Genomic DNA, 25,981 nt, shown 5'->3' on the forward strand with positions numbered 1-25,981 from the left:
GTCCGGGTGTCCACGGCCGGGCTTCGTCTGTGTCGCTGGCCCCCTCGTCACTGTCGACCGGGGTCGGATTCCGTGCGTCTGGTAGCGAGCGTAGGAGGCCACTCCCCCGCAAGCGAGCATTTGCTCTGGAGCAAATTTACGCCAGTTGCGTTCACACGCGCACATTTGCTTCGGTGCTGCTTCGCAAACGAGCATTTGCTTCGGAGGAAATTTTTAAACCACCTCCCTGAGGTAGATCAAATTTAATGCGCACTAGGCTGTTGAGCGGCGCTACGTCGAAGTAAATTTGCACGTGTGAACGCTCCACTGGCGTAGAGTCGGTGCAGCGTCGGAGTAAATCTTGTCGTGTGAACGGGGCTATAAGGTACTTGGTCCTGAGCTATTAACACATCTAGATATAAACACTATGAACTAAAAGCTGGAATTTTGAACTTTTGTGTCATTCATCTTGTGATCTGAAACCCAAATGTCTTCAGTCCGCAACAACAAAAAGAAATTGACCTTGCCGTTTCAATACTTTTAGAGAGCACTGTATATAGATACCTTGAATCTTTGTGAAAATGTTTTGATAAACTACACTGTAGAATTACACAAAGGGTGTCAGAAGTTGTGTATGACTATCGGCTTCCTGAGTTGGCCGCAGATGACATCGTCAACGTAGAGGAGTCTGGCCTTGACCTCAATGTTGTGTTGCAGCTCCAGCTGGCAGCGGACCAGCGCCCTCTGCTGCTCTTCGGACTGCTCCACTGTTTCATGCAACCTGACAGCGGATGAAATTAGGAATGAGCAAGAAATGAGGAGATCAGGGACATCATGGCAATATACGGCGAGCACGTTTAAGTGAATGCACGTGATGAGACGTACTTGTTGATTTGACAGGCAAGCTGGCCGACCTCGGCGAGGAGCTGTGATTGTGCTGGATCATGGCATTGCTCTTTTGGAGGCCTCTGCTGACGCACATCCAGCCTCGCCTGAGCCAAACTCAGGAAATGCTCATTCTCCGTGACTGCCACCAAGAGATCGTCTCGGTTTCTCTGCTGACTGGCAAACTCGGACAAAACCTAGCACGGAACAACATGCCGGTCAAAACAATGTGCACAAACACCAAATAAAATCATCACTTTGGAATTCTGTGTTGTTTTTATCATCTAGGTTATTAATACAAGACATTTGTTGAAAGGATTTGCTTTCCTCCAAGTCCGCCTTATTCTTCTCCCTTTAGGTTCCATTCAATGCCATTGACAAGTATACTTATCAATTTTGGGGGGGCGGGTTCAACGGGGATGGGTGTGGGAGCATCTAATGATCCTCCACTGTAAATTTCAATTTCATGAGGGTCCTGGGAATGCCCGAGTCTGTTGTTTTTCCTCTTTCAACCCTTTTACACGATCAATCACATGATAATGAACAAAAATGATTGGAATGTTTTGAGATCCATTTTGTTGGTACTTTACCTACTACCCCCAAAGCAGGGTGACAAACCGTTTACATGCATACAAGTTATAATAATGGCATACCATACCAAACTGAACCATAGTATATTAACTGGTGGAAAGGGGAACGTGTTTCCCCCCAATTTTGCTGCTGCAGACTGCAAATTTCCCCAGTGTGGGACAAATAAAGTTTATCTTATCTTATCTTATCTTATTAGAATTGGTATAAAGGCAATCATTAAACATTGAGGGTGGAAAAAGAAATCACTGATGTAGTAATTAACTTGCCTGACTTTTTATGCAGTCAATTCAGAACCAGGTCAGCGATGCTGTGAATGGTTCTCTGTCTTTATAGGAACCCTGTGATTATTCGGACCAAGGGTGTGTTCTGCCTTTTTGCCTTACACCAAAGAGTGAGCTTTAACCCTTTCAGGGACGGCGGTTACTACAGTGGACAGCTTATCATGGTATCAGGTTACAAGGTGCATGAAAGGGTTAAATCGCCCCTACGACTCAATCCAAATCCTACGATCCACGACCATATTTAATCAACTAATCTATATTCCTTTTTCCAATCTATCCCTTATTTTCTAAAATGAGAGTTTTGAGGCCCGCAAGCGAGCCAGGGTTCAGGTTGACACTTGGGGGTGCGCCATTGACTGTCAATCAGTTGGATAGAACGGTTAAAGAGAAAGGCAGATATGGAAATCGCGACACTACCATGACCCCTCTATGATCAAATAAATCACTCCATTGGTAGACTGGTTTGGAATATTCTATGCAATGCACTTGGTCATCACTTATGTGAAAATAAACAAAATGCAGTCCTGCCTTGGTGAGTTGGTCCTCCATGTGGCTTTTGACGGTCTTGAGCTGCTTGATATTGAATTGAAAGGCAGCTGATGTCGCCTGGAATTGCTTTTGCATATCAGATGCAGTTTGTGCCAGCAGAGACTCCACCAGGGCCCTCAGGGAGATGGAGTTTCTCTTCTGCTGCTCTGCCTTAGCGATGTTGAAATCAGAGTGGTTGCCCCACTGTACAGGTGTCACAGATGAACTGAAAGAGGACATTTTATTCCAACTTATCATGGGAATGTGGATGCACACACATATATATATTAGGAGGGATGTAATGGTATTATAAATATCGCATTATTTCGGTGTCAAAAATCCTCATCATAATGCTGTGGAACATGACTGTGTCAAACGGCGCCAGTGTAGCAGATTGAGTGGGCGGCCATCTGAAAAGTGAAACGCCACCTTTTGTTGTCAACATCGTGGGGGCAGTGTGTTGCAAATCATACAGTTGCACACATAACTAGGATAAAAAGAGTCAAAGAAAGTCACGATTTAACTTCATCACTATAGTTCTTTTTTTCACAGAGTAGGAAGAATATATGCCTCGTCGTCCTGTTACATAACCTTTTTTTGCATGGTCTTCTTAAAGTATTTCTGTGGATATTCGTCATTTGACAGTATATTACTCCCGGAACTCATGCCAATAGGGTATTAAATCAGCGTTAGCCATAAGCTAGCACTTTGGGTAAAAGAAGCTAAAACAAAGTATGCGTTCATGTATGATACGATGTGTGTACTTTTGTTTTGTTGTGAGTTTTATTTTACATGAAACTTCAATTGGAGTATCAACAAACAGCTAAAAGAAGACACTCATCCCTTACCGCCGCTACCCCCACCCCCCAAAACAAAATAGTTAATAAAGTTACACTGACAGATCCTTTTGAACATTGAATAGGAATTAAGAAGAACATGGCAGGTCACCTGGAGGAAACTGCCTTGCCATTTAAAGTTTGCTCTGTGTTGATGAGGGAATGCGGGGTCATTGAGGCACAGGATGAATCTAAGTTCTGCGCCTCATATTTCTCCTTGAGATCCTGTTCAAGGGTGAATTTGGCCGATTGGTTCAATCTGGAAAAAAAAAAGATGGGATGATTTCATGAATTAAAATGGACTGACTAGCCACATTATCATCAAAGTGCTCCTTTACCGTATTTGTTCAGCGATCTGCTTCACGACACGCTGCATGAGGGCCGTAACTCCCTTTGTGAGGTCAGCCTCCCTGAGCAGCTCCATGCATACTTCATCGTTCACCTTCTCAGCGGGTTTATTTCTGCACTCCACAGTTCAAAAAGAGGTAGTACTACTTACGATACTTGATATCATTCTTCAGCAGTCAGTGACGATAGTGATGACTTCATACTTCTTTTTATTATTATGTCTATATATGTGGCTAAATAAAAGGGAAACTATATTCCTCCCTTAAATTCAAGCTAAGTAGGGCTGAACAATTATTTTTTGGACTGAAATCATCATCTCAGTCAATGTGATCCCATGACTGTCAAAGCTGCATTTTTTTTTTCAAGCGCTCTCATCTTATCCCCCAAACTCACCAATCAGAAGTGGCATGCTACTCATAGATAGGTCACGCAAAAAAAAATATAATAATAGTCTGCTCCAAGCTATTGAAAAAAGTATTGCGTCCGCATTACACAGTCACCCATCCAACTGCTCTTCTGGCTCCTCACTAATGTGAGGCACTAAGCTAAATTGTTCTGCACAATGTTTATGACACAGCTGCGCGCGGCGCAGAGCCAGGTGGCAAACAAGCTACACTTCTAACAAGTTGCGCAATCACTCACAGCAAACAAGGAGTCGATAAGCATGCAACAATGAGCAACAAGAGAGAACATGAGAAGATGGAGTTAATGCTAATTGCTAATGTGAAACAGGAAAAGACCAGAACAAGAGCTTAGGTGTACAGTACACTTTTTACAGAGGTCCGGGTAGAACAGCAATAAGTGGAGAGCAGCAAGTTATTACCAGCAAATTAGCAAAACAATTAATAAGTATCCAGAGATGAAGTAACAGAATTGATACAAGGAGCACGCTTGAAAGACGGAAAACAATCAGTTCTGGATGATGTAGATCATGGGGAGGAGCTTGAGGTCAAAAATGTTTAAAATATTTCTAATATCAACAATCGTTTTATTTATTTGCACCACAAAGTTGCCAACTGTGCTATATTTTTAGATCTACACAATAATAAGTATCTACACAATAATAATAGGTTTTATATCAATTTAGCTTGGCTAAACTTTTGATGGCGGCGCGGGCACCCACAGTGGCTCCTCCCTCTTGTTGTGAGGGAAGAAATTTCATCTGTGCTGTATGCACATTTGACAATAAAGTTGTACTTGATACTTGATACTTGATAAAGGACTACGGGCCCTCTTTTTATATCCAGCGCAAGTCGAGCGCAAAATGCAGTCTCAGGGCCTTGTCAAACTACACAACACGCCCGTGACCCGTGTGAGGATAAGCAAATTAGGAAATGGACGGACGGACGGATGGATGGATATATATAGATACGGGTAAGTATTCTCTAGTAAGGAGTCATATTTGCGTTGTCCAATCTTTCCGTATAACAGAATTGTCTTATGTGGGAAACAATACATGTCCTTGATGAACATGCAAGTATGTTAACAAAATACATGTGTAACAACATAAGCAATAAAATGCAAAAATATATGGTCCAAAAACTGTTTATAACACAAAAACTGCAGCATACAGTACAGGTATAAAATACAGCATAACAAGACGCGTCACGAAATTAGGACTACTTGCTACAAAATGAGACGAGTAACAGACCTGGTAGCTTTTCTTTCCACTCACTCAGTGTCTCTAATTTTACCTCCACTCGATCACCACACAAGACAAGGTTGCTCAGCTGATGTCGTGCAACAAACCTTTGAAGCCATCCACGAGACGCTTCAAAGTCCTGAGTCGATGCCCAGAGTTAGCGCTATGGAACTCGCCTTCTCTCTAATTAGCGGTCCAGTTGACGGAAGGTTTTTAGCATGATAACAGGTAAAGCATTCCAGGGAACTTTCGTTTACTCGACTGTCCATCAAGCCACAAGCAATTTACTTTGAGCAGCTAATCGGATGCATTCCACTCTTTCTTCCACGGTCATTACCGTTCCTCTTCGATTGGATGCCACAATCTACAGCACGTAAATGTAAATGAATGAAATAGAAAATCGTTCGCGATTCCAGTAAAACTCATTCCAATAGAGTCACTTACATGTCGCCGTTTCGGATCCAATGAGAGTAAATACCGGAGCGGCCACAATTATTCTGTAATGTCGAGCGGGACTTGCTTGAGTTTGCGCGACTGCGGGCTTCCGCATGGCTTCCGGGTTCTGGGTACCGGACCTTCCATTGTTATGAATCAATCGTTAATGTAATATTGTCGTCAAAATTTTAATGATTAGGTTTTTATTCCGGGTGAGGGAATTTTCATTTGACAGAAGTCCGTAAGTGGGAATACCGTACTTACTGTATTAGCATTTTACACAACATCCCAACTACTGTAGTTAGATTTCGTATAATACCCATCCATCCATTTTCTGATCCACTTTACCCTCACAAGGGTTGCGGGGGGTGTTGGAGCCTATCCCAGCTGTGTCTTCGGGCAGTCGTCGGGGGACATCCTGAACCGGTTGCCAGCCAATAGCAGGGCACACAGAGACGAACAACCATCCGCGCTCACACTCACACCTAGGGACAATTTAGAGTGTTCAATCAGCCTACCATGTATGTTTTTGGAATGCGGGAGGAAACCAGAGGACCCGGAGAAAAGCCAGGCAGGCACGGGGGAGAACATGCAAACTCCACACAGGAAGGCCGGAGCAGGGATCAAACCCACGACCTCTGCACTATAAGGTCGATGTGCAAACCACTGGACCACCGGGTCACCCTGTATAATATTAATAGTTAATAAGTCTACAGTTCATCTTCCTGAACTGGACCTTGGACCCCGTTAAAACGTGAATGATGTAGGTTAGATTCACCTCTCTTCTATACAGAGAAGAGTGACTCGAAGAGGCTCCTTGCAGGACTCGATGGCTTTCGTCACTCTGTTCTGTAGTGCAATAAGCTGATCTGTCTCCAAAATATTTTCCTCCAACTTCAGCTCCAGCTCCTTCTTCACAAAGTGAATGTCCTGGACGCGTTGATCTGTACAACACCAAGCAGCGCCTCATAAACGAAGCTGAACAGTCTTTCCATGTTACTCCTGTTACTGCGAACTGCTTACCCAGCCTCTCGCTGTCATCATCCTCCAGGCGCTTGCAAGATTTGCTGCAATCCTCGATCAATCTCGTGCATTCTCCTCGGAAGAGCTTGGAGTGGTTCCGTATGACATTAATACTCTCCAGAGTTGATCCACCGATCAGATGGATATTCTTTCCCCGAGTAGACATCCTTCAACACGGGTAGTGGGTCACTAATCATATCAACAACAAAAAAAGAATGTGGCCAGCAGTTATTCAGTATCCTATTGGAAATCCTGCCTGAATGAAGTGAGCAATTGATTATTTGTTGTAATATAGCACATATTCACGATAGTTTTGAAAAAGTTGGATGGTATTGAATCAAGACACCTCGTTGATGGTTTCAGCTAACAATCGCATCTGCATTGGGAGTGAGTGACTTAAATCAGAATGTCTTCTGGGAATGTATTGACATTTTCAGTTTCAGATACCTGTGTTACGGTGGAAAATAGAAATGTATAAAATCCTGGCCAGAAATAAATGAATAAAAATCATGTTTAACAAAAGAGAATGTTCTAAATGTTAAAATAACCTCACTGCAAGTGACATTTGGATCCAGTGTTGGGTGAGCATGACGTCATCAATTATGATCGTTGTACAATTAGACACAGCCGACACAGACAACATATTAGGCTACTTCAGTGGTTCTTAATCTAGGTTAGGTAGTGAATCGATCTCAGGGGTTGCCTCTGCCATGGAGGGTAAGACACATTATAACTGACAACATGTCAGTTAGTTATAATTGACAACATGTCAATTAGTTATAACACAGCCTGCTTGGCTACCACTCGCTGCAGATGACCACATTACACTGCTTGTCCAATCAGTGCGTTGGGAAATTAAAAAAAAATAAAAAATGAAGTATACTTGAAATTGTATTTGCTTTTTTCTGTTTTTTGGGAAATTAAAAATAAATAAATAAATAAAGTATACTTGAAATTGTATTTGCTTTTTTCTGTTTTTAATAAATGTGGTTTTAATCTTTTTTTTTTTTTTTTTTTTAACAAACTCAATTTGTAAAAAATATATATTAGTATTTTTCACTCATGAATGGTTCAGTTAATGTGCATATTAACTGCAGGGTTCGGTACCTCTGAAGAAGAAGATGAACAACTACTGGGCTACTTGTTTACGCCAAACTTTGTAAAAACACAGTAATGATTCGCACCGGGAACACGCTTCGCATTTTGGCAAAGTATCTCATTTTTTCTATATCAGTCAGAAGCACTGTACTGAAATTCAGGGTGTCCCGTCATATAAATTCAACATAAAATAATTACGACGTGGAAAAAGTTCCGTTTTAGTTATTTGTGGATGAGAAGTGGACGTGTTTGTCTGGACATCTTGGAAAGAGAAGAGACGATCTGGACCAGGGATGTCCAAACTCGGTCTTCAAGGGCCACTGTTCTTCGTGTTTTAGATGTGTCCCTCCTACAACATCATTTTTTTGTCGTCTTCCTCGCTTGCTGAAGAGCTGATCATGCCGAATCAGGTGTCTTGCAGTTGAGACACATTTAAAACAGGCGGCACAACGATACTCGAGGACCGCAGCTGGACTTGCCTGGTAAAAACGTACTTTCTTAAGCAATATGTTTGCAAATACACCGGTCGTTAGTGTTTCTTCTAACACTACTTTGTAAACTATTAATAATGACGTAAATAAATAATGCGTCAATGACGATTTGACTTGAAACCATCTGAGGCTGGGCAAATATTTTCCGATTTACGACGTTACTTGAACGCAGCTTTTGTTTTCGGTTCAAAGACAAACTTCGCAATTTGTTTGGTCGATTTTTAAGACTAACTGTAAGTTTAAAAGGGGATAGTGCATAGAACCGAACATTATTTAGTCGTTAACCATACCTTGTCCCCTCTTGGCTGCAAGTTAAGAAACAACGTGTATGCCTTTTGCTGAAACCGCCGAAATGAATGAAGTTACTATGGCAACAGCTAACAAACGTCAAAGGCGGCCGCCTGACATTTGTAATCCGGTTTTTCAGTGATGCATGAACAACAAAACACTTGACATCCAAGAAGACAAAACACAAAACATGGTGACATTACTATTATTATTATTATTAACTGCATTTTCAAAGCTCGAAATGTTTGGTCTTTGTGTTACAACACATTTCATTATTTCATTGCAAGAGATACACAACAAATCACAAGTTTGGCTGCCCGTGTTCCAGCAAGCTTTAAACTGTATTCAGGTGAAATTATTTAAACTATGGAAAATGTCTTAATTACAGTATAAGAACATGGAAAACACGATTTTGTTCAAATCGTGTGATTTGAGTGACACATGAGCACACTACAAAAGTAAAACAAAAGTTTTGCCTTTTTGAACCAACTAATATTATTCTTAAAAAAAAAACATATGTGCAATATATTCATATCCTCTATAATCCAGCATCTGAATTAAGCTTTATAGTTTTAAATCAATAGTGAAATTGGCTTCTTGTGCTGGCAGAAAGATTAAGCACACAGCCTTTTTCTTTTGGGAGGGGGGGGGAGGGGCAAACGCTATAAAATAAATCTGCTTTCAAGTCTACCAGGAACATGTAAAGTTAAGTGAGTGACTTAAATAAACTCTTCCAGCAACAGCTCATTCACAGCAAGGTGTTTCAACGTTAACCATTTCAAACAATTCAAACGAGATAAAAACAATGAACAAATGCACTGATCCATTTTACAGATTACAGCTTTGTCAGAGCATTCGACAATACAATACAGTAGACAATGAATTCCTATTAAGTTAATACTACGTGAACGCCAGGAGCACGATAAAGAGACTTACTATGCAGGTGAATGTGTAGTCATTAGACAAGACACGCCGGCATTCTATCAGCTTTACACTAAAAACACAAATTACTATATGGTCGTAGACTAGCGAAAGTACCAACCTGTTTCCACTGTGGAAGCAAGGAAAACCTGCACAAGAGCTTCAAATTTGCCCTCAACGCAAGTGACTCACTGAACTGCCCTGAAAAAGCAGTGTTTAAAACTTTAACATCTGATGTAGTCTTTTGCACCCTTCATGACCCAAACACAGTGACATCAAGGCATGGCATCATCAACAATTGATGATGCCATCTTATACACAGTGATGTACACAAATCGCTGCTGCTGTTGCTGGGAGTAATCTCAGAGCTGGAGCGGTGGAGCAATGTAACAGTATGAGGAAGAAGCAATGAAAAAGCTTAGTCGACAAAATAGATTAAAAGCTTTGTTGGGATGTGGTAAACCAGACCAAAATATGATTTGTCAGTCATGAATGTTTTCAGCTGCGACGATTTGATCCAGAATATTGATCTTCTCGTGCAGTAAGCCCTCCTCGATGGCCACTTTGGACTCATGGACCTGCGAGAGAGAGGCACTTGTTATAACGTGAGCCCTGCCAGACACCAAGCAATGCAGCCATACGTGACTGAACTGCACAATGGCAAACAAATTCAAGTCCGAATACGATCCGGGTACTCATACATGGGAAATAATGTTCTGAGCTGAAGTGCCACATACCAAATTCTTGAAACCAGACCAATGCAAAGTTCTGAAGCGTAACAGTGTGAATACTGGACTTCAATTTAATCTCACTTGAAACATAAAGCATAAAGTGGACATTTATGGTGATTGTAATACTTCTGGGCGCCCCGGTGGTCCAGTGGTTCCCTGTGTGGAGTTTGCATGTTCTCCCCGGGCCTGAGTGGGTTTTCTCCGGGTACACCGGTTTCCTCCCACATTCCCAAAAACATGCATGGGAGGCTGATTGAACACTCTAAATTGTCCCTAGGTGTGAGTGTGAGCGCGAATGGTTGTTTGTCTCTGTGTGCCCTCCGATAGGTTTGCAACCAGTTCAGGGTGTCCCCCGCCTAAGACAGCTGGGATAGGCTGCAGCACCCCCGCATCCCTTGTGAGGATAAAGCGGAACAGAAAATGGATGGATGGATAATCTTTGTTCTCCTAACTGTGCCAGCAATGGTAGTGACAGGCACAACAATTAAATATTCTTCTCGATGGCAGAAAAACAATTAACCATATGTATTTAAACATTCCAGTTCTTAAAAGAGATCAATAGCATCCATCCACTTTCTAATCGGCTTGGCCTCACGAGGGTCGCGGGCCCATCTTGGTGGTCTTCAGGCAGTAGGCGGGGGTATGTCCTGAACTGGTTGCCAGCCAATCGCAGGACAAATAGAGACAAACAACCGTCCGCGCTCACACTTATACCAAGGGACAATTTCGAGCGTTCCATTAACCTGCCATGCATTATTTTTGGAATGTGGAAGGAAACCAGAGTACGCCCGAAATCAATAGCATTGTCTTTCAATTCTAAATTAAAATGACAGAAATGATGCAGGCCCAGATATGTTTCAGGACAAGAACATCCTTATTGCAGTATACTGGTATATACAGTACTTTGTAACAATGTTTCGGTTGGCCATGGCCAATTCTTCTCATGCAAGATATGTGCCTTGGCTCATTAAATGTTGGAAAACGGTGTACCCAAGGCAGGAGAGGATATTCTCTAAAAAGTAGAAACGCATGAAAGAGTGACATAATAGGCATGTGGGTCGCACAGCACTCACCCTGAATGGTTCACTGATTCCAATAATGCACTGCAGAGTATGACAGTAGTAACCCAGCAGACACTCTCCTCCTCGCACTGGGATCTCCTCTTTACTCACATACACCTAAAAAAACAACCCCCCAAGAATGACCACATGCATATATTTGTATCATAATGGCCAGTGAACTCCATTTACTGGTATTGACTACCTTGATGGCATCTTCATCGATGAACACTTCGTCATCTTTGACCCAAGTGTATGTGATGTAGTCTGACACGCTAGTAAACCCAACCTGCATTTCAGGACGCAAAGTCAAGTCTGTGACTTTGTAGTTCAAGTGAAGTGAAAGGGGGAACAATCGTTTGCAAAACTCACCTTATACAATCCAATCCAGTCCCATGTACTGGAAGGGAATGGCTGCAACGGGCTATAAAGCAGCATGGCGTCAATGTCCGCGCTCCATTCACCTTCAGCCTGCAGGTGCACCAGTGGAGTCGCGTACATCTTCTTCAGCTAAAGGAACACAGTGAACAGGCGATACTTAGTGGCATGCTTTAAGCCAAAGTAACATTAACAACGGGTGACAGCATCACGGCTTGTTTCAGCATGTATTGGTAACCTCTTTCTAGTGAGAAGGCCAACTACACTAATTCAAGTTCAATTCAACTTTATTGTCAAATGTGCTCTCTATGTGCAACATACAGCACAGATGAAATTTCTTTCCTCCCAACCACAGCTGCAGGTGCCCGCGCCGCCATTAACATCAACCACAACCCCCACCCCAAACCTTATGTAACTCTTGTTGAGGAATTTAGCCTTACTATGAGTACTATTGGTACCAGTATCTCACCTGAACATCTGTTTCAACTCTTAAAACAAAGGATGTCGTGTGAAGTTTGTATCTTCTTTTCCCTTGAGTGATTAACACAGCGCCCTAGTGTGGTCTTTTGCGTCCCCCACCTTGGGAGACTCCCTGGAGGCTGTCACGTTCCCCTGAGGAGGAACTCTTACCTCAAGATTTATGCAAAGCAGGAGAGGTCTGGACTTTTCAGTCCTGGACTTCTCATGTCAAGATCGAATTGCCTCAACCTTCCTTTTACATAAGGGGCAGGACTGCCTGCCTCTCATTAACATAGTATCCCTATAAAAACGTGAGACTATATTTTTCTTTTGCTTCCGAACAAAATCTGTTGCAGTTGTGATAAACTGCAGAAAAGACGATGTGGTGTTGGGTCTTTATTCCACCTTCTAGATAAATAAAAGAACCTGTGTCCATGGAAGGCCATAAGGAAATGGACAGCTCCCCTCCACAATACTCTAAACTAGGAAGACTGCAAAGTCATCTGTATCTTGACCAATGAGTAAGTTTTGCACCATCTCCATTCTAATGTCAACAGTGGCAAAGGAGAACATGACCCTCGTTATGATTGATGACCCAGTGTGGCAAAGTGTGCCATTATTATGACTCTTTTGTCACAGGAAGGGGCTTGCAGATTTAGAACCCCAGTAGACCATAGTACAAAGCTTGGTTGGATCGGGAGTATTATGATCAAAATTTAATACATTAACTGGGTCACAACATTAGATCCACTTGGACGGTCCAGTAAGATCAAATACAACAGAGCTGTTAAAAAAAAAAATTTTAAATGTACTTTAAAAAGATAACAATGCTCAGTTTTGTATGGCACTCAGGTGGCCATTTATCCATATATGTAGAACCACTGGGCCCGACTTTCATGCAACTGTTATATTTCCAGTACCTGTCAAAACGATGACCGTTCCATCCCATTCAACAGCATGTCCAAAATCTTGGCAAGTGCTGTAGATTGTTGAAGGGCTAGTTGTATGCAAGTTATCATACATTTGCTTGTAATTAATCATTTGCAACGAAGAAATGCTTATGCTTACAAAAAAGATATGCTTGCAATGAAGAATGGCTTCTAATTTTGCACATGTGACAGTTAGGAGACAACCGTATTTTTGAGAATGTGGTCGGAAAGAGATAAGGTAATAAGACAAAATAAGAACTCAGTCGGACGTGGATGGAGCTGTCAACACCAGCTGCAACTTAAGATAGCTACTTGCTGTTTTGGTCATGATTGCACACATGGACGTAATTTTTCACTCACATACACACACAAAGTCAAACAAGTTCAGTGTGTTTCTAGCAGCTTAGCCCTCACTCCCTAGGTTGGAAACTCCCATGTGATAGGGTCTCCAATGCAAATAAAAAAAAAAAAAAAGGGGGAGGGGCCTGGGTGAGTAGAGAGAGACTGGCGAGCGACACAGCAGAAAATCGAAACTGTCTAGTTCTCTCCGTCCTCCTCATGAGATTGGTACCAGAATTAAGTGTCTTCTCTCCTTTTTTTGTGCTGTTATATAAATGTCTAATTGATTAACCTGACATTTCGATAGTAACTTTTTTACAGGACAAGAAAAGCTCTAGCCCGGGGGTCGGCAACCCGCGGCTCTTTCGCGCCGCCCGAGTGGCTCCCTGGAGCATTTTCAAAAATTTTTGAAAATGGAAAAAGATGGGGGAGGTAAATATATTTTTGTTTTAATATGGTTTCTGTAGGAGGACAAACATGACAATTCACTGAGGGTACTGGCAAAGAATAGGAATCTGGAGGGCCGAGAGAAGCATTTTTAAATGGTACAGGTTAGCTACGATAGTTAAGACGCTGCAAAAGTGCATCCCATGCCTCGATCATCTTAGGGGCCGTTATGGCTGTTGCTCATTATGGCATGCCAAAGTCAAACAAGTTCAGTGTGTTTCTAGCAGCTTAGCCCTCACTCCCTAGGTTGGAAACTCCCATGTGATAGGGTCTCCAATGCAAATAAAAAGGGTTGGCTGGGTAAGTATGGAGACACTGGCAAGCGACGCAGCAGAAAATCGAAAATGTCTAGTTCTCTCCGTCCTCCTCGCAAGACTGGTACCAGAATTAAGTGTCTTCTCTTCTTTTTTGTGCGGGTATATAAATGTCTAATTGATTAACCTGACTTAAAAATTACAGGACAAGAAAAGCTCTAGCCCGGGGGTCGGCAACCCGCGGCTCTTTCACGCCGCCCAAGTGGCTCCCTGGAGCATTTTCAAAAATTTCTGAAAATGGAAAAAGATGGGGGAGGTAAATATATTTTTGTTTTAATATGGTTTCTGTAGGAGGACAAACATGACAATTCACTGAGGGTACTGGCAAAGAATAGGAATCTGGAGGGCCACTGGAGTAACAACAACACAAACGCACATTGAACATGCGGAACATGGCTGTAGTTTGCAGTGTGTAGTCTGAAAAAGCTGATTCCGACAAACATGACAATTCACTGAGGGTACTAGCAAAGAATAGGAATCTGGAGGGCCGAGAGAAGCATTTTTAAATGGTACAGGTTAGCTACGATAGTTAAGACGCTGCAAAAGTGCATCCCATGCCTCGACGTCAGCTACGATAGTTAAGACGCTGCAAAAGTGCATCCCATGCCTCGATCATCTTAGGGGCCGTTATGGCTGTTGCTCATTATGGCATGCGAGTGTAAGTAGGTGCATTTGCGCGTGTGTGCGGCAACGGGTCAATCGCTGGAGGTTGATTGATCGAAAGGTAGATCTTCCGTCAAAAAAGTTTGGGCACTCCTGCTCTACAGGATGAACCTCAAGGGGAAAAAACATTTAATCATGAAGGCTCATTGTGTAGTTGGAGCCAACTTAGTCATGTTGATAGCAGGCTAATATCGCAAATATAGAAACATACAGCATGTGTTGCCTTCATAATCAAGGTTACATATGGCTTTTAATTTTTTGCGGCCCCAGACATTTTTTCTTTTTTTGGGTACAATATGGCTCTTTCAACATTTTGGGTTGCCAACCCTTGTACTGGAGTAACAACAACCCAAACGCACATTCAACATGCGGAACATGGATGTAGTTTGCAGTGTGTAGTCTGAAAAAGCTGATTCACGGCCGTTATGGCTGTTGCTCATTATGGCATGCAAGTGTAAGTAGGTGCATTTGCGCGCGTGTGCGGCAACGGGTCGATCGCTGGAGGTTGATTGATCGAAAGGTAGATCTTCCGTCAAAAAAGTTTGGGCACCCCTGCTCTACAGGATGAACCTCAAGGGGAAAAAACATTGAATCATGAAGGCTCATTGTGTATTTGGAGCCAACTTAGTCATGTTGATAGCAGGCTAATATCGCTAATATAGAAACATACACAATGGGTTTAATTTTTTGCGGCCCCAGACATTTTTTCTTTTTTTGGGTACAATATGGCTCTTTCAACATTTTGGGTTGCCAACCCTTGTACTGGAGTAACAACAACCCAAACGCACATTGAACATGCGGAACATGGCTGTAGTTTGCAGTGTGTAGTCTGAAAAAGCTGATTCAACTCCTGCATTGAATCTCATTAGATGCTCCACCCAATTTTACGACTTCTGAGAATACGACCTAACGGCTAACAAAACCACGGTATAGTATCTCCCGCCATGTGCGGTTAAAGTTACATGGATTGACAGCATTTAAGTAAGTTACCTTAAGTGTAAAAATACCGGTGACAGGTTTGTGGTCACTTGTGCTGTAATCCATGTTGCTAGTGTACAAGTCCTGTCTGATCTCCAAAGGGTATTCTTCAGCTTCTTCTGGCGGTTTGACATTGTGTGCATCTGGTCCGTCACCGTGTTTGTCTTGCTCGTCGGCGTGCGGGGCTTTGGGTTGCAGGCGACTTTCAATGTGATCATAAGACTCAGAACAGAATCATGTTAATGCTGTCAAGGAAGAAAAGTCCTGGAGCTCATTCACACATTAGACGCAAAAGAGGGTTTATTTTGGTGTGAAATCTGGTCCTGTGAGTTGAACGCACTCTGGTGTGTGACTGGCAACAGATTATTTTACTAGAAGAACACGAAACTGTTCTGCCTGTCACTCAACATTGCTGGCATGCTGTAGATGATTGGTACATTATTTCCATCCATTTTCCAATCCACTTTATCCTTACAAGGGTCACGGGGGGTGGTGGAGCCTTTCGCAGCTGTCTTTGAGCAGTAGGCGGGGGAGACCCTGAACCGGTTGCCAGCCAATCACAGGGCACACAGAGACGACCAACCATCCACGCTCAGACTCACACGTAGGGACAATTTAGAGTGTTCAATTAACCTGCCATAGATGTTTTTGGAATGTGGGAGGAAACCGGAATACCCGGAGAAAACCCACGCAGGCCCGGGGAGAACGTGCAAACTATACAGGAAGGCTGGAGCCGGGATCGAACCCACAACCTCTGCACTGCGAGGTCGACGTGCTAACCACTGGACCACCGGGCCCCCTTGGTACATTATTTGTCGTATAAAAAGGAGGATTTCATTGCTTTAAAACCATTGCATTGTTCCCTCAAAGCACTAAACTCTGACATGGCCTCAATCTAGTCAAAGTGGAAAATTATGATCTCTACGAATGACAGCGTTATTAAAACGGTCTCGGCTCACGTAGACCTGGGAAGTTCACACCCGAAGATACTCTCATTTACCAGTACATACTTGACCGGCAAGCTTGAGGACTAATACGTCACCACTGCTCACCGTAAAAGTATACTTTGCTGGAGAAGTTCATTATCTTGAGTGGCCCATATGCAACAGCCCTGTGATCCAACACTGATGCTTGATGAGACATACTCTGGATTTTTTTTCGAGATGAGCATCTCAGAAAACAACTGATTTGCTCAAAGCACAAAAATTTGTAAGACCTACCGAACTGTGGTCCATTATTATCCAGAGAAAATGAAGGAAAGGACAGCTTTACTTTGTTTTTCTACTTTCTTCCCTTCAAAAAAATTGCTGCTGTAAATTATGAATTTCTCCATTGCGAGACAAAGTTTTACTTTTCTTATCTGAAAAAGTCTGATTACATTAGCGATATGAACCTCAGGAACATTCAACATGACTTTCCAGTGTTCCCCCGCTATATCGCGGCTTTATAAGCCATCGTTTTAACAGGAGTTTACTGTATATGGTCACGTTCAAATTGATAGTTGCGCCTCTAGTGTAGTGCCGCATTGTGCCGCATCGTGCCGGGCAATGCGGAGGAATTACGAGTAAGAAGATGATGATGCTGCCCGAGCAATGTTAAGGGTGATGTTAAGGCACTATTCATGTAAAGTGGAATCTCGCAGGTGTAGCAGGACCCCAAGATTTAGCCCCAAGCTCCCACATCAACAAGCTGCTGCGTCATGTTGACAGGAGGTTGATAATGATAGTAGCACCCAATGGAGTTTTGAGGTTAAACAGTTCGGCATTGCATATATTGTGTGCCTCTGTCTTTCGTAATGGATTCATATACTTCATATGCTTCATATGTGTCTCCACAACAATGTTTGCCTTCATTCACATTGGCAAAAATAACAATTGGAGGGGATGTCAACGTGTGGTATTTTCACATAAAAACCACAAACTCCAAAGGGCATATTTCATGAAAACAACCAGCTTTTGACTTTCCACACCTTTCGCTCAAGATAAAAGTTATCCAAATGAAGAGAGTTAGTTCGATTTCCTTTTTTTAATCTGCGTGTTAGTTCGGGGTGAGATAAGTAAGATGTGTTACTCTCAAGACTAAATGATTTTATATTTGAGCTTTATAAAACTGTTGAATGGCATTTGCATCCACACCAAAGTAGAGTTGTGATATACTTTTGCCAGTGTGGACATAAACGAGTTACAAGTCTTACGTAAAGGCAAACCATGTCCTGTAGAGCCTGCGAAGGTGACAAGAGGAGCAGATCACATATACATTAGTATTGTAGGATCACAAATACAGGAAATATGCTGTGTTTTTTTTTTTTTTTAAAGTGACTCATTACAGGTGACTTATCTGCTACCTGCTGTCATACGTGTCGGTGTTGACGTCAAACTTGTACGTGGGCTGAAAGTCAAGGGGCCCTTCCTCAAACTCTTGCAGCAATTTCTCTTTTTCCTTCATCATGATCAGCTGAAAGCATCATCGTACAAAACATTACATGACGTTCCATACTAAACACAGATTTAGGCCCGGCTAACACAGTATCCGTGTTAGTCGGGCCTAAATCTGCAAGGGACATACTGTATGAATAAGCGGATTTATCCAACCTGGTCTTTGTTCCACAGCAAGCTGTAGTTTTGATTGCTGATGCATGTTCGAACAAAGTGTAATCCATGATCCTGGATTCGAAAGTTGAGATCTCCAAACCAGAAGACTAGCCTTGAAGACAGAGGGTAGCGAGATAAAAGAGGAGAAAATCTTGTAAAAACTGCTCGCGCCACAGTCTACACACAAGCAGAAATGCTAAAATGGCAAAAAACGGGACTTCCAGAAGAAAAAGTGCCACACAATTTAGAATTCAAGCATCTGGAAAAAAATATGCATTGGAAAGTCAGGCGCAAGTCGAGCAAAAAGCGCAGTCTAACCGTGCGCATGGGTGGAGTTCTCTTTGTTTTGATATTTTGTTTGACTTTGTGTGGCTAGAATTAGGTGTAACGTGGAGTTTGTGCGCCTGGGATGGAACTTAATGTTTTCCCAGCCAACCCCCGTTTCATCCCGAATTTGCATCCAAATCAGGGCGGCACAGAGCACACGCCCAAGTGCGCCATGTTTCATATGCGGAAAGAGGAATTATCCTCGCTGGAGTTTGTGCATGACAATGGCACATAAACTGTAATATCTCACGTTTCGGATGCAGTCGGCTGTGTGTGTGAGGTGGGCAATTGGTGACCCGCCTTACATCTCCTGATCATGCACCCATATGTTGTTTTTTTTAACTCCCTCTTTAAAACATTTTCTGTGCAATAATTACAATTTTAATAGGTACAGTTTGAAAAAAAAAATTCGAAACAGCATTTCGAGTCTGATGGTTTACAGCAGGGGTGTCAAACTCATTTCAGCCGTGGGCCAATTTGGAGTTGCGTTGTCCCTCAGAGGGCCGTGATGACAGTGAAACCACAAAATTATTACTTGTATACAACAATTCATAGATGACTAGTTTTTAAATCAGTCAAGGCACTTCTTATAGTTTGTCCAATTATTGTTCGAGTGAGTGTCAACGGTAACAAAATTATCGTAAAATCTCAACGTTATTTATTACACATGACAATTGGACATTTTGGTCCAGATTTTAGCAAGTTGACGCACATGATTTGCTTTCGCGGGCCACATAAAATGACCTGGCGGGCCGGATCTGGCCCCCGGGCCTTGAGTTTGACACCTGTGGTTTACGACCTTTGGAGGTTCCACTGCATGCACTCACCTGTGATCAAGAATTTTCCCAGCCTTTTCGCAGTTGAAATTCTGTGAGTTCAGAATGTGCTCAAATTCGACCACTCGCTCATTGGCATGTTTCATATGTGCAACTAGGTGGCAATTGAGGAAACAGAGCATGTGACCATAAAGAGAAAGACGAATGGAGACACCACCTTTGTTACCCTGGGACACACAGAAGAAACACATTTCCTCACAAATGGTCAACTTCAAGCAAGCAACCAAGCAAACAATTACCGTATTTTCACGACCATAAGGCACACTTCAAAGTCTCAAATTCTCTCCAAAATGGACGGGGCGCCTAATAATGTGGGGTGCCTTGTGTATTCACCGAGTTGCCAAATCTGTGAATGTTGGTTGTTGTGTGACTTAAACGAGCGCGCCGCTTGACTGACTCATGTTGTGCCGACACGCTGCTTATATGGAGGAAAGGTGGATGTAACTGAAGACAGCATGCAGACGTTAAACGGGGAAGGGTGGGAGTGAAAGAGAATGCGAAAGGCACGCCCCCAGTAGGTGTATAGTGCCGACTATGCAAAAAAAAAAAAAAACATCCCGAAAATACACAGATCCAACAGTAAACATTTATACCATGCAGCAGGAGTCACCAACATGGTGATCCCTGTCTTTGAGGTTCCACTGTATGCCTTGGCATATTTTAAGTAATTATTTCATTTGGTTTATGATCCACAGTGTGATAGACCAACTCTGATAGTAGGTATGTTAAAAATAATGTAAACATGTAGTGGTTTAATATGGGTCGTTTTATTTTATTTATTTATCTGTGTCACTTCAAGATTATAACTTTTATTTTTTTTATTTGTAATTTTGGCATTTCTGTTTACAGTGCTGATAACTCTTTACCCAATATCCAAAGATGCCGGTGCGCGTGTATGTCGTCTGGATGTCTCGAATGAATGGGAGATGTTCCAGCTTGGAGAAGAGTAGCAACAACAGACCTTGCATTCTGATAGAGGACACCTAAAATGCATAGAAACATACATGTCATATGTAGGGCAGTCGGTGTAGAACAGAGGTCCATAGAAACTATTAGTACAGCCTTTTGTGTACCTTCACGTATTGCCTTGGTGCTAAGGCGGTCATAAGCACAGAACTCCAAGGGTCATCCAATACAACATCTGACATGAATCTCAGGGGCCCGGAGTACACCTCCTGCAGGCTTACGTCAACATGAATCATTGTGCCCATCCTCACACTTAATCAAAATCATCTTTAATGGCCAAGTATAAAGAGCATTGAGAACAAATAACATGAGTAGTGAGAGTCGTTAAGCAATGTAACGATAGCGTGAGCGCAGTACAGTGTTCCCTCACTTATCGCAGTTAATGGGGACCGGGCCCCTGCCGTGATAAGTGAAAAACTGCCAAGGAGGGTTGGCTGCCCCGCTAGGAATTTTTGTGTAAGTGTATGTGGGTAACAGCATGTTTAAAATATGTCAACAGTATTTATACGTTACAAAGACTACAGCAGTACATGTATTTACATAAAATTTTAACTATAAAACCTTATACAGAAATTAACATTCATCAGCATTGTCTTCTGAGTGAGGTGAAGAGACTTGTGTTAGTGATGTCGAAGGTGCGCTCTGACAGTGTAGCCGCCGTTAGCTTCCAGTTAGCTCCTGGCCAGCTATCCCCGCACAGCCGAAGTGTTTACAATAAGACAATTTTTTTCTCTCTCTCTCTCTCTCTCTCTCTCTCTCTCTCTCTCTCTCTCTCTCTCTCTCTCTCTCTCTCTCTCTCTCTCTCTCTCTCTCTCTCTCTCTCTCTCTCTCTCTCTCTCTCTCTCTCTCTCTCTCTCTCTCTCTCTCTCTCACACTCACACTCACACTCACACACTCACACACACACACACACACACACACACACTCACACACACTCACACACACTCACTCACACTCACACTCACACTCACACTCACACTCACATACAACAGCGTGGCGAGACACTGATCAGAGTCAACAGGGAAGGAACTGGGCAGGGCTGCAAAGATGTGCAGCCAATCAGCTCACAGGATAAATCCACTCGTGCTGTTATTGGTCAACGTAGCGCCAGGAACCAATCATGCGTACAGTCATGTGCAAAACCTCAAAGTCATTCGGCATTTTTTCTGAATCCCATACTTTGGAAAAAAAACGCAATGTAGGGAAGCCGCGATAAATGAAGCGATATATAGGGAGGGATCACTGTAGTGCCAAACAATGACAGCAGCACAAATGATGCGTAAAGTTGGCTAGCAAAATAAATTGAGCAATAGTGCTGTATTTAAGATACAATGACTGTGACGCAGATGATGCAGAGATTTATCGACATAATTTAAAGTGGCCAGTACTACTTAGTGTAGAAACTGATACAATCAATTTCCATTCACGACGCCATCTTACCCAATGACGTAGAGGTCTGCATCCTCTGGAGAATCTAAACGGAGAAGTGAGCTCATGTCATCTAGGGGATCAGCTGTGGCTACATTCCATGTCACTATGTGGAGCCTGGGGACAACAGTGAGGAAAAAAAGAAAAAAAATGACATCCGGATTACTTAAAAGGAAGCGTGTCGATTCAAGCGTGGCAGTGAAAGAAATGAATTCAGTGAACAAACCCATAAAATGAAGACTTTAGCAGCTTACTCCAGCCACATACTCACCAGTAAATGCGAACCAGTCATGCTTTTCCATACAAATAACTGAGTTACCTTAACTCATGGATTTAATAAGGTTGTGAGTCGTAATGCGATTAAATGTATGCATATGGCATATATCAAATCCATATTCCCTAATGAAGTAAATTGAAATGCTATTCAGCTATTCCAGCCACCCCAAAAAAAAATTTTGTGATGTGTGATCATTTTTTTTAAAAGAGCACTATATTGCATGGAAAAAAAAAACCCAATGAATAAAATAAATGAGAAAGTAGAAAAATAAACCGCATTTATAAATTGTCATTAATATACACCGAGTAGTGTTTGTGTAATGGTAATGTGCTTTTGAAGGGACGCACAAGCTGCAATGGTTTGAGCTGCTGCTAAATCACTTCAGTTTTGTATTTATGTGTTTGATATTCCCAGCTCACACTTGATGCTTGGAGGAGGTAAGAATTTAGAAGCCACACACAAAACGACATTAATATTGTCTTGTGGAAATGCTGACAAAAAATAAACAATAAAAAAACATGCGTATGTGGCAAGTTTTTTTTTTTGTTTCGTGAAGGAATGTGCAAATATTTCATGACCAAAACAACAAAGGTGGAATAAAAAGCTGTTATTGCAATTATTCAATTGTCACCCGAATGAGAGCGACACCAATTCTCTAGGCAGCAAAGTTTTGTTTAACTTTATCGGTTCTGCAAGCATACTTTAAAACAAATGTTACTACTGAGGATGGATCTGCAATTGCGCATTTGGATAAGATCTGCAAGGACAACCAGTGACTGTGCTTCACCAACTGGTGGTATGTCATGCATATCCCAGCCTTGCAGGTCGTTTTACCAGGAAACTTTTATCAGAAAAAAAAATATTCACATTTTTATTTGATTTTTGTCGTGCAACAATACTTTTTGGTTACTATTGTGCAATTCTTGTCGTGAAGTCATTGGATGAACATTCCTGTTGTAAAGGGCGCATGTTATGTCAAATTGACATTTAATTTCTTGTACACAAAAGGTTGGGTCGCTGAAGTGTCTGCTCACCCATCATAATGTGAAATTTAACAAGGTAATGTGTTGCTTGTTTCTAAAAATGTGACCATGCACAAGCAGCTTTTCTACCCCGCACGTAACAGCTCTCGTTGTATTTTCAAGGCTCTGCTACCTGTCACCATGGCAATGGCAAGCCAGACTTATCATTGACCCAGAAATGGAAGGGAGAAACATAACCAGTCCCTCAAAAACGGCCTATTTTCAGTCAGTCTAGAATTTGGGTGTGTAAAGTCGGATGTAATTATTGATCCTTGGGAGTATTTTGACCAAAAGAAGCTACAGTTCTGGACCTGGGAACTGTTTCAAATTGTGGGGAAAAGTGCATAACAAGTCTCCTAGAAAACATGATGATATATAATTTCTTCAGATGCAGTAAAACATTCACTGGTTGTTGCTACATCAAAGAGTAAGAAAGGCATTCCGCACGGTTGTCACCGTTTTCCCACAACTTTGAATTTTTGGAGTAATCGTGCGCACTTGATGCTACTGTGCAGAATTCCCATCCAAATGACACCGTGACATCCCTGAGATTGTAACAGTAGTTGATTACTTAGTAGCTCAGTGATAATATTGGTGTTGATGTAAGCAGTGTCAGCTGTTTTCTTGGAAGCGTGCCACAAGAACAAGTCGTGAAAGCAAGCATTGTATTTTGTATTTATCAACAACATTCAGACGTTTTAGTGCCTTCTGTGGAGTCAAATAGGCAACAAAGGGCCACTGAGTAATGAGGGAACTGGTTCTTAAACCCTCCATTGTTTGCCCATTTAATCTCATTTATGAATCCTGAAGATTTAGAAGTGTTTGTAAACTGAATTAACATTTAAAGTTCAAGTCCCTCTGCAAACTGTTGAGCTCAGAGCCGATCTTTTCTCAGACATGACAGCATGACTGCCATTTCTGCAAATCCGTTTTAGGTTAGATAAAATCGAGCAACCTAATCTAGAAACAGATTTGGAGAGTCTTGTGGAAAATTGTGTGATGTTTATTATTTTCCTACAATCTTTTTTTTTTAATGAGAAACCTCTGCAAAACACGTTAAATGTGTGATTCGACACCAGTCCACGAATCAGTACAGTACTCTCTTTCAGCTACGTCAAATAAATAGCGTCTGTTCATCTGTTGGCGTTAAAACCATTGGAGAAATATTATTTCTGGCACAAAGGAAAAGATGACATTTTGTTTACCTAAATTTGTCTCCTTCGTAGTCTCCCCTCGGCATACCCCGATTCCGCTCCATCGATGCCATATCTGAAAGTTACGTTTTGAAGCTCAGCAGTACAACTGAAAAACACACAAGCAGCACCACATTCTTTAATAGGTACAATGCATAATTATACAATAGGCAATATATCATTTACGGACAGCGAGACAACTGACGAATACGATTGTAATGAACTAATGCTGAACATGTAAACAGAGCTTTCGGAACCATCCAGAGTTGACTATGAAGAGAAAACACAGAGCATGCTACATGGATCAGACGGTCTAATCGCATTTCAGTTCACGATCAAAAGCAATGAGAGCAAGCTTAGGAAGATCATTCGAGTCAATTAAACGTTCGATGGTGACAAGAAATTCGTGCATAAATGAATGTTTTCTAATACCCGACGCGGTCACGAAGCGCTTGTTTTCATAGTAAGCCATCAAGTAGATATCTACAGGACTTTTACTCGTATTGAGTAGGACCTCCCCTATTGCGGAAGAAGCTTTCTCGCCTTCAAATTAAAAGCGTTTGAGAGGCGAAACTTCACTGGCCACCGGGTTTGGATTTACGCTGCATGGTCAAGAAGGAGCTGGAGCCTGGAGAGGACCGAACTTCGCACCAAGTTGCTTGTGACCCCCCCCCCCCCCCCAACCACCACCACCAACAACAACAACAACACCACATGAGGCACGCGTTTTTAAAAATAAACCAGTATTTTTATTGTTATTATATTTTAATGTCTCATAGGAGTATTGTTGGTGTTATTTAATATTAATGTTGCATTATTTAAAAGTGAGACATTAAAATTATAACGGTCAATGGTAAGGGGTCGACCAATTATATCTGAAACCGCACAGTACGGCAACTGAGGAGGGACAGTTTTACAAGGAGTCGGCACGTCAAACGCCTTCCTTGCACGTTTCATAGAGAAAAGAACCACGGGAGTACATTTTGTCATCGAAAAAGATGCTTTTCCTTTTCTTAGTGTTTTTCTCTGGTGCAGACACTACCTTAAGCAGGGTTGCCTTTTCCATTCGGAACCAGATTTGAACAGGTATATGTAGACACATACTGTGTATAAATGGAAAAAACCTCTTCGTCCAAAGTCAGGGGTGCAACCCACTGAGAAGTTTAGACAGCTGCAACACCTGATCATGAGGAACATTTAAGGCTGGGGTCCCCAACTTTTTTGGCCCAAACCTCTCAAGGGACAAACAGCCCGCGATTGACTCGTTACCGCACGTGCACGCATACAAACGCGCGCGCGCGCGCACACACACACACCATATTTACTAAAGTAGAAGCTGATTTTTTTCCCCGTTGGTCAGATTAACTTCTATAATAGGATTATGGGTACATTGTTTTGGGATCGTATGTACAGCTAAATTTTCCAATGCTAAAATAACACCAATGTGTTTAATGCTGACTTAATGAAACAAGTCAACAAAAATCACGGTGAAAAAAAATTTAGATGAAAATACAGTATACTCGAATGGAGTAACTACAGTATTCAGAAAATAAGACATTGTTGACCTTTCAGATGTCAACTTTGTTTAACCCCCGGTTGGTGTCAAGTGCGTAAAACACCACAAAAACAGACTGGATCTTTAATAGAACTGTATTCCACAGAAAAGGCAAACAAAAGTACACCTCTTGACTCCATTAAA

The 25,981-nt window shown here is 42.1% G+C and overlaps 2 protein-coding genes across 3 annotated transcripts; both read right to left on the minus strand.

The window, feature by feature from the left end:
• Positions 1 to 453: 453 nt before the first annotated feature.
• tekt1 (tektin 1) lies at positions 454 to 9,555 on the minus strand. 2 transcript variants are annotated; one of them, XM_019861212.1, is made up of 8 exons: positions 9,468 to 9,555; positions 6,549 to 6,737; positions 6,304 to 6,469; positions 3,439 to 3,561; positions 3,213 to 3,359; positions 2,265 to 2,490; positions 865 to 1,061; positions 454 to 760 (listed from the first exon to the last, which is right to left on the minus strand). In XM_019861212.1, exons 2-8 carry the CDS (start codon positions 6,712 to 6,714, stop codon positions 601 to 603), a joined length of 1,185 nt encoding a protein of 394 aa, XP_019716771.1. In that variant the 5' UTR covers positions 6,715 to 6,737; positions 9,468 to 9,555; the 3' UTR covers positions 454 to 600. The 2 variants fall into 2 exon arrangements, with proteins under 2 accessions (XP_019716771.1, XP_019716770.1); XM_019861211.1 differs by lacking the exon at positions 9,468 to 9,555 and adding an exon at positions 8,428 to 8,945.
• On the minus strand, positions 9,079 to 24,708 carry LOC109510703 (inositol polyphosphate 5-phosphatase K-like). Its single transcript, XM_019861194.1, has 14 exons — positions 24,295 to 24,708; positions 21,803 to 21,907; positions 20,470 to 20,578; positions 20,263 to 20,379; positions 19,388 to 19,563; positions 18,234 to 18,345; positions 17,987 to 18,096; positions 17,837 to 17,863; positions 16,695 to 16,772; positions 15,655 to 15,844; positions 11,508 to 11,645; positions 11,341 to 11,424; positions 11,151 to 11,255; positions 9,079 to 9,924 (listed from the first exon to the last, which is right to left on the minus strand). The coding sequence occupies exons 1-14, from the start codon at positions 24,354 to 24,356 to the stop codon at positions 9,829 to 9,831; spliced, it is 1,509 nt and encodes a 502-aa protein (XP_019716753.1). The 5' UTR covers positions 24,357 to 24,708; the 3' UTR covers positions 9,079 to 9,828.
• Positions 24,709 to 25,981: the final 1,273 nt, after the last annotated feature.

The sequence above is a fragment of the Hippocampus comes genome, unplaced genomic scaffold (genome assembly GCF_001891065.2).
Source record: "Hippocampus comes isolate QL1 unplaced genomic scaffold, H_comes_QL1_v1.1 scaffold122, whole genome shotgun sequence".
In the NCBI taxonomy this organism is placed as follows: domain Eukaryota; kingdom Metazoa; phylum Chordata; class Actinopteri; order Syngnathiformes; family Syngnathidae; genus Hippocampus; species Hippocampus comes.

Bases quoted from the DNA above. Each gene is read 5' to 3' on its own strand.
- tekt1 (XM_019861212.1), bottom strand. From the start codon at position 6,714: ATGTCTACTCGGGGAAAGAATATCCATCTGATCGGTGGATCAACTCTG. The intron at 3,360-3,438 runs GTAAAGGAGCAC...TTTTTTTTCCAG, and splicing joins CAGATCGCTGAACAAATACG to ATTGAACCAATCGGCCAAAT. The intron at 761-864 runs GTACGTCTCATC...ATCCGCTGTCAG, and splicing joins CTTGCCTGTCAAATCAACAA to GTTGCATGAAACAGTGGAGC.
- LOC109510703 (XM_019861194.1), bottom strand. From the start codon at position 24,356: ATGGCATCGATGGAGCGGAATCGGGGTATGCCGAGGGGAGACTACGAA. The intron at 20,579-21,802 runs GTAAGATGGCGT...TGTTGACGTAAG, and splicing joins GCAGACCTCTACGTCATTGG to CCTGCAGGAGGTGTACTCCG. The intron at 11,425-11,507 runs GTGAGTTTTGCA...CCTGAAATGCAG, and splicing joins ACTGGATTGGATTGTATAAG to GTTGGGTTTACTAGCGTGTC.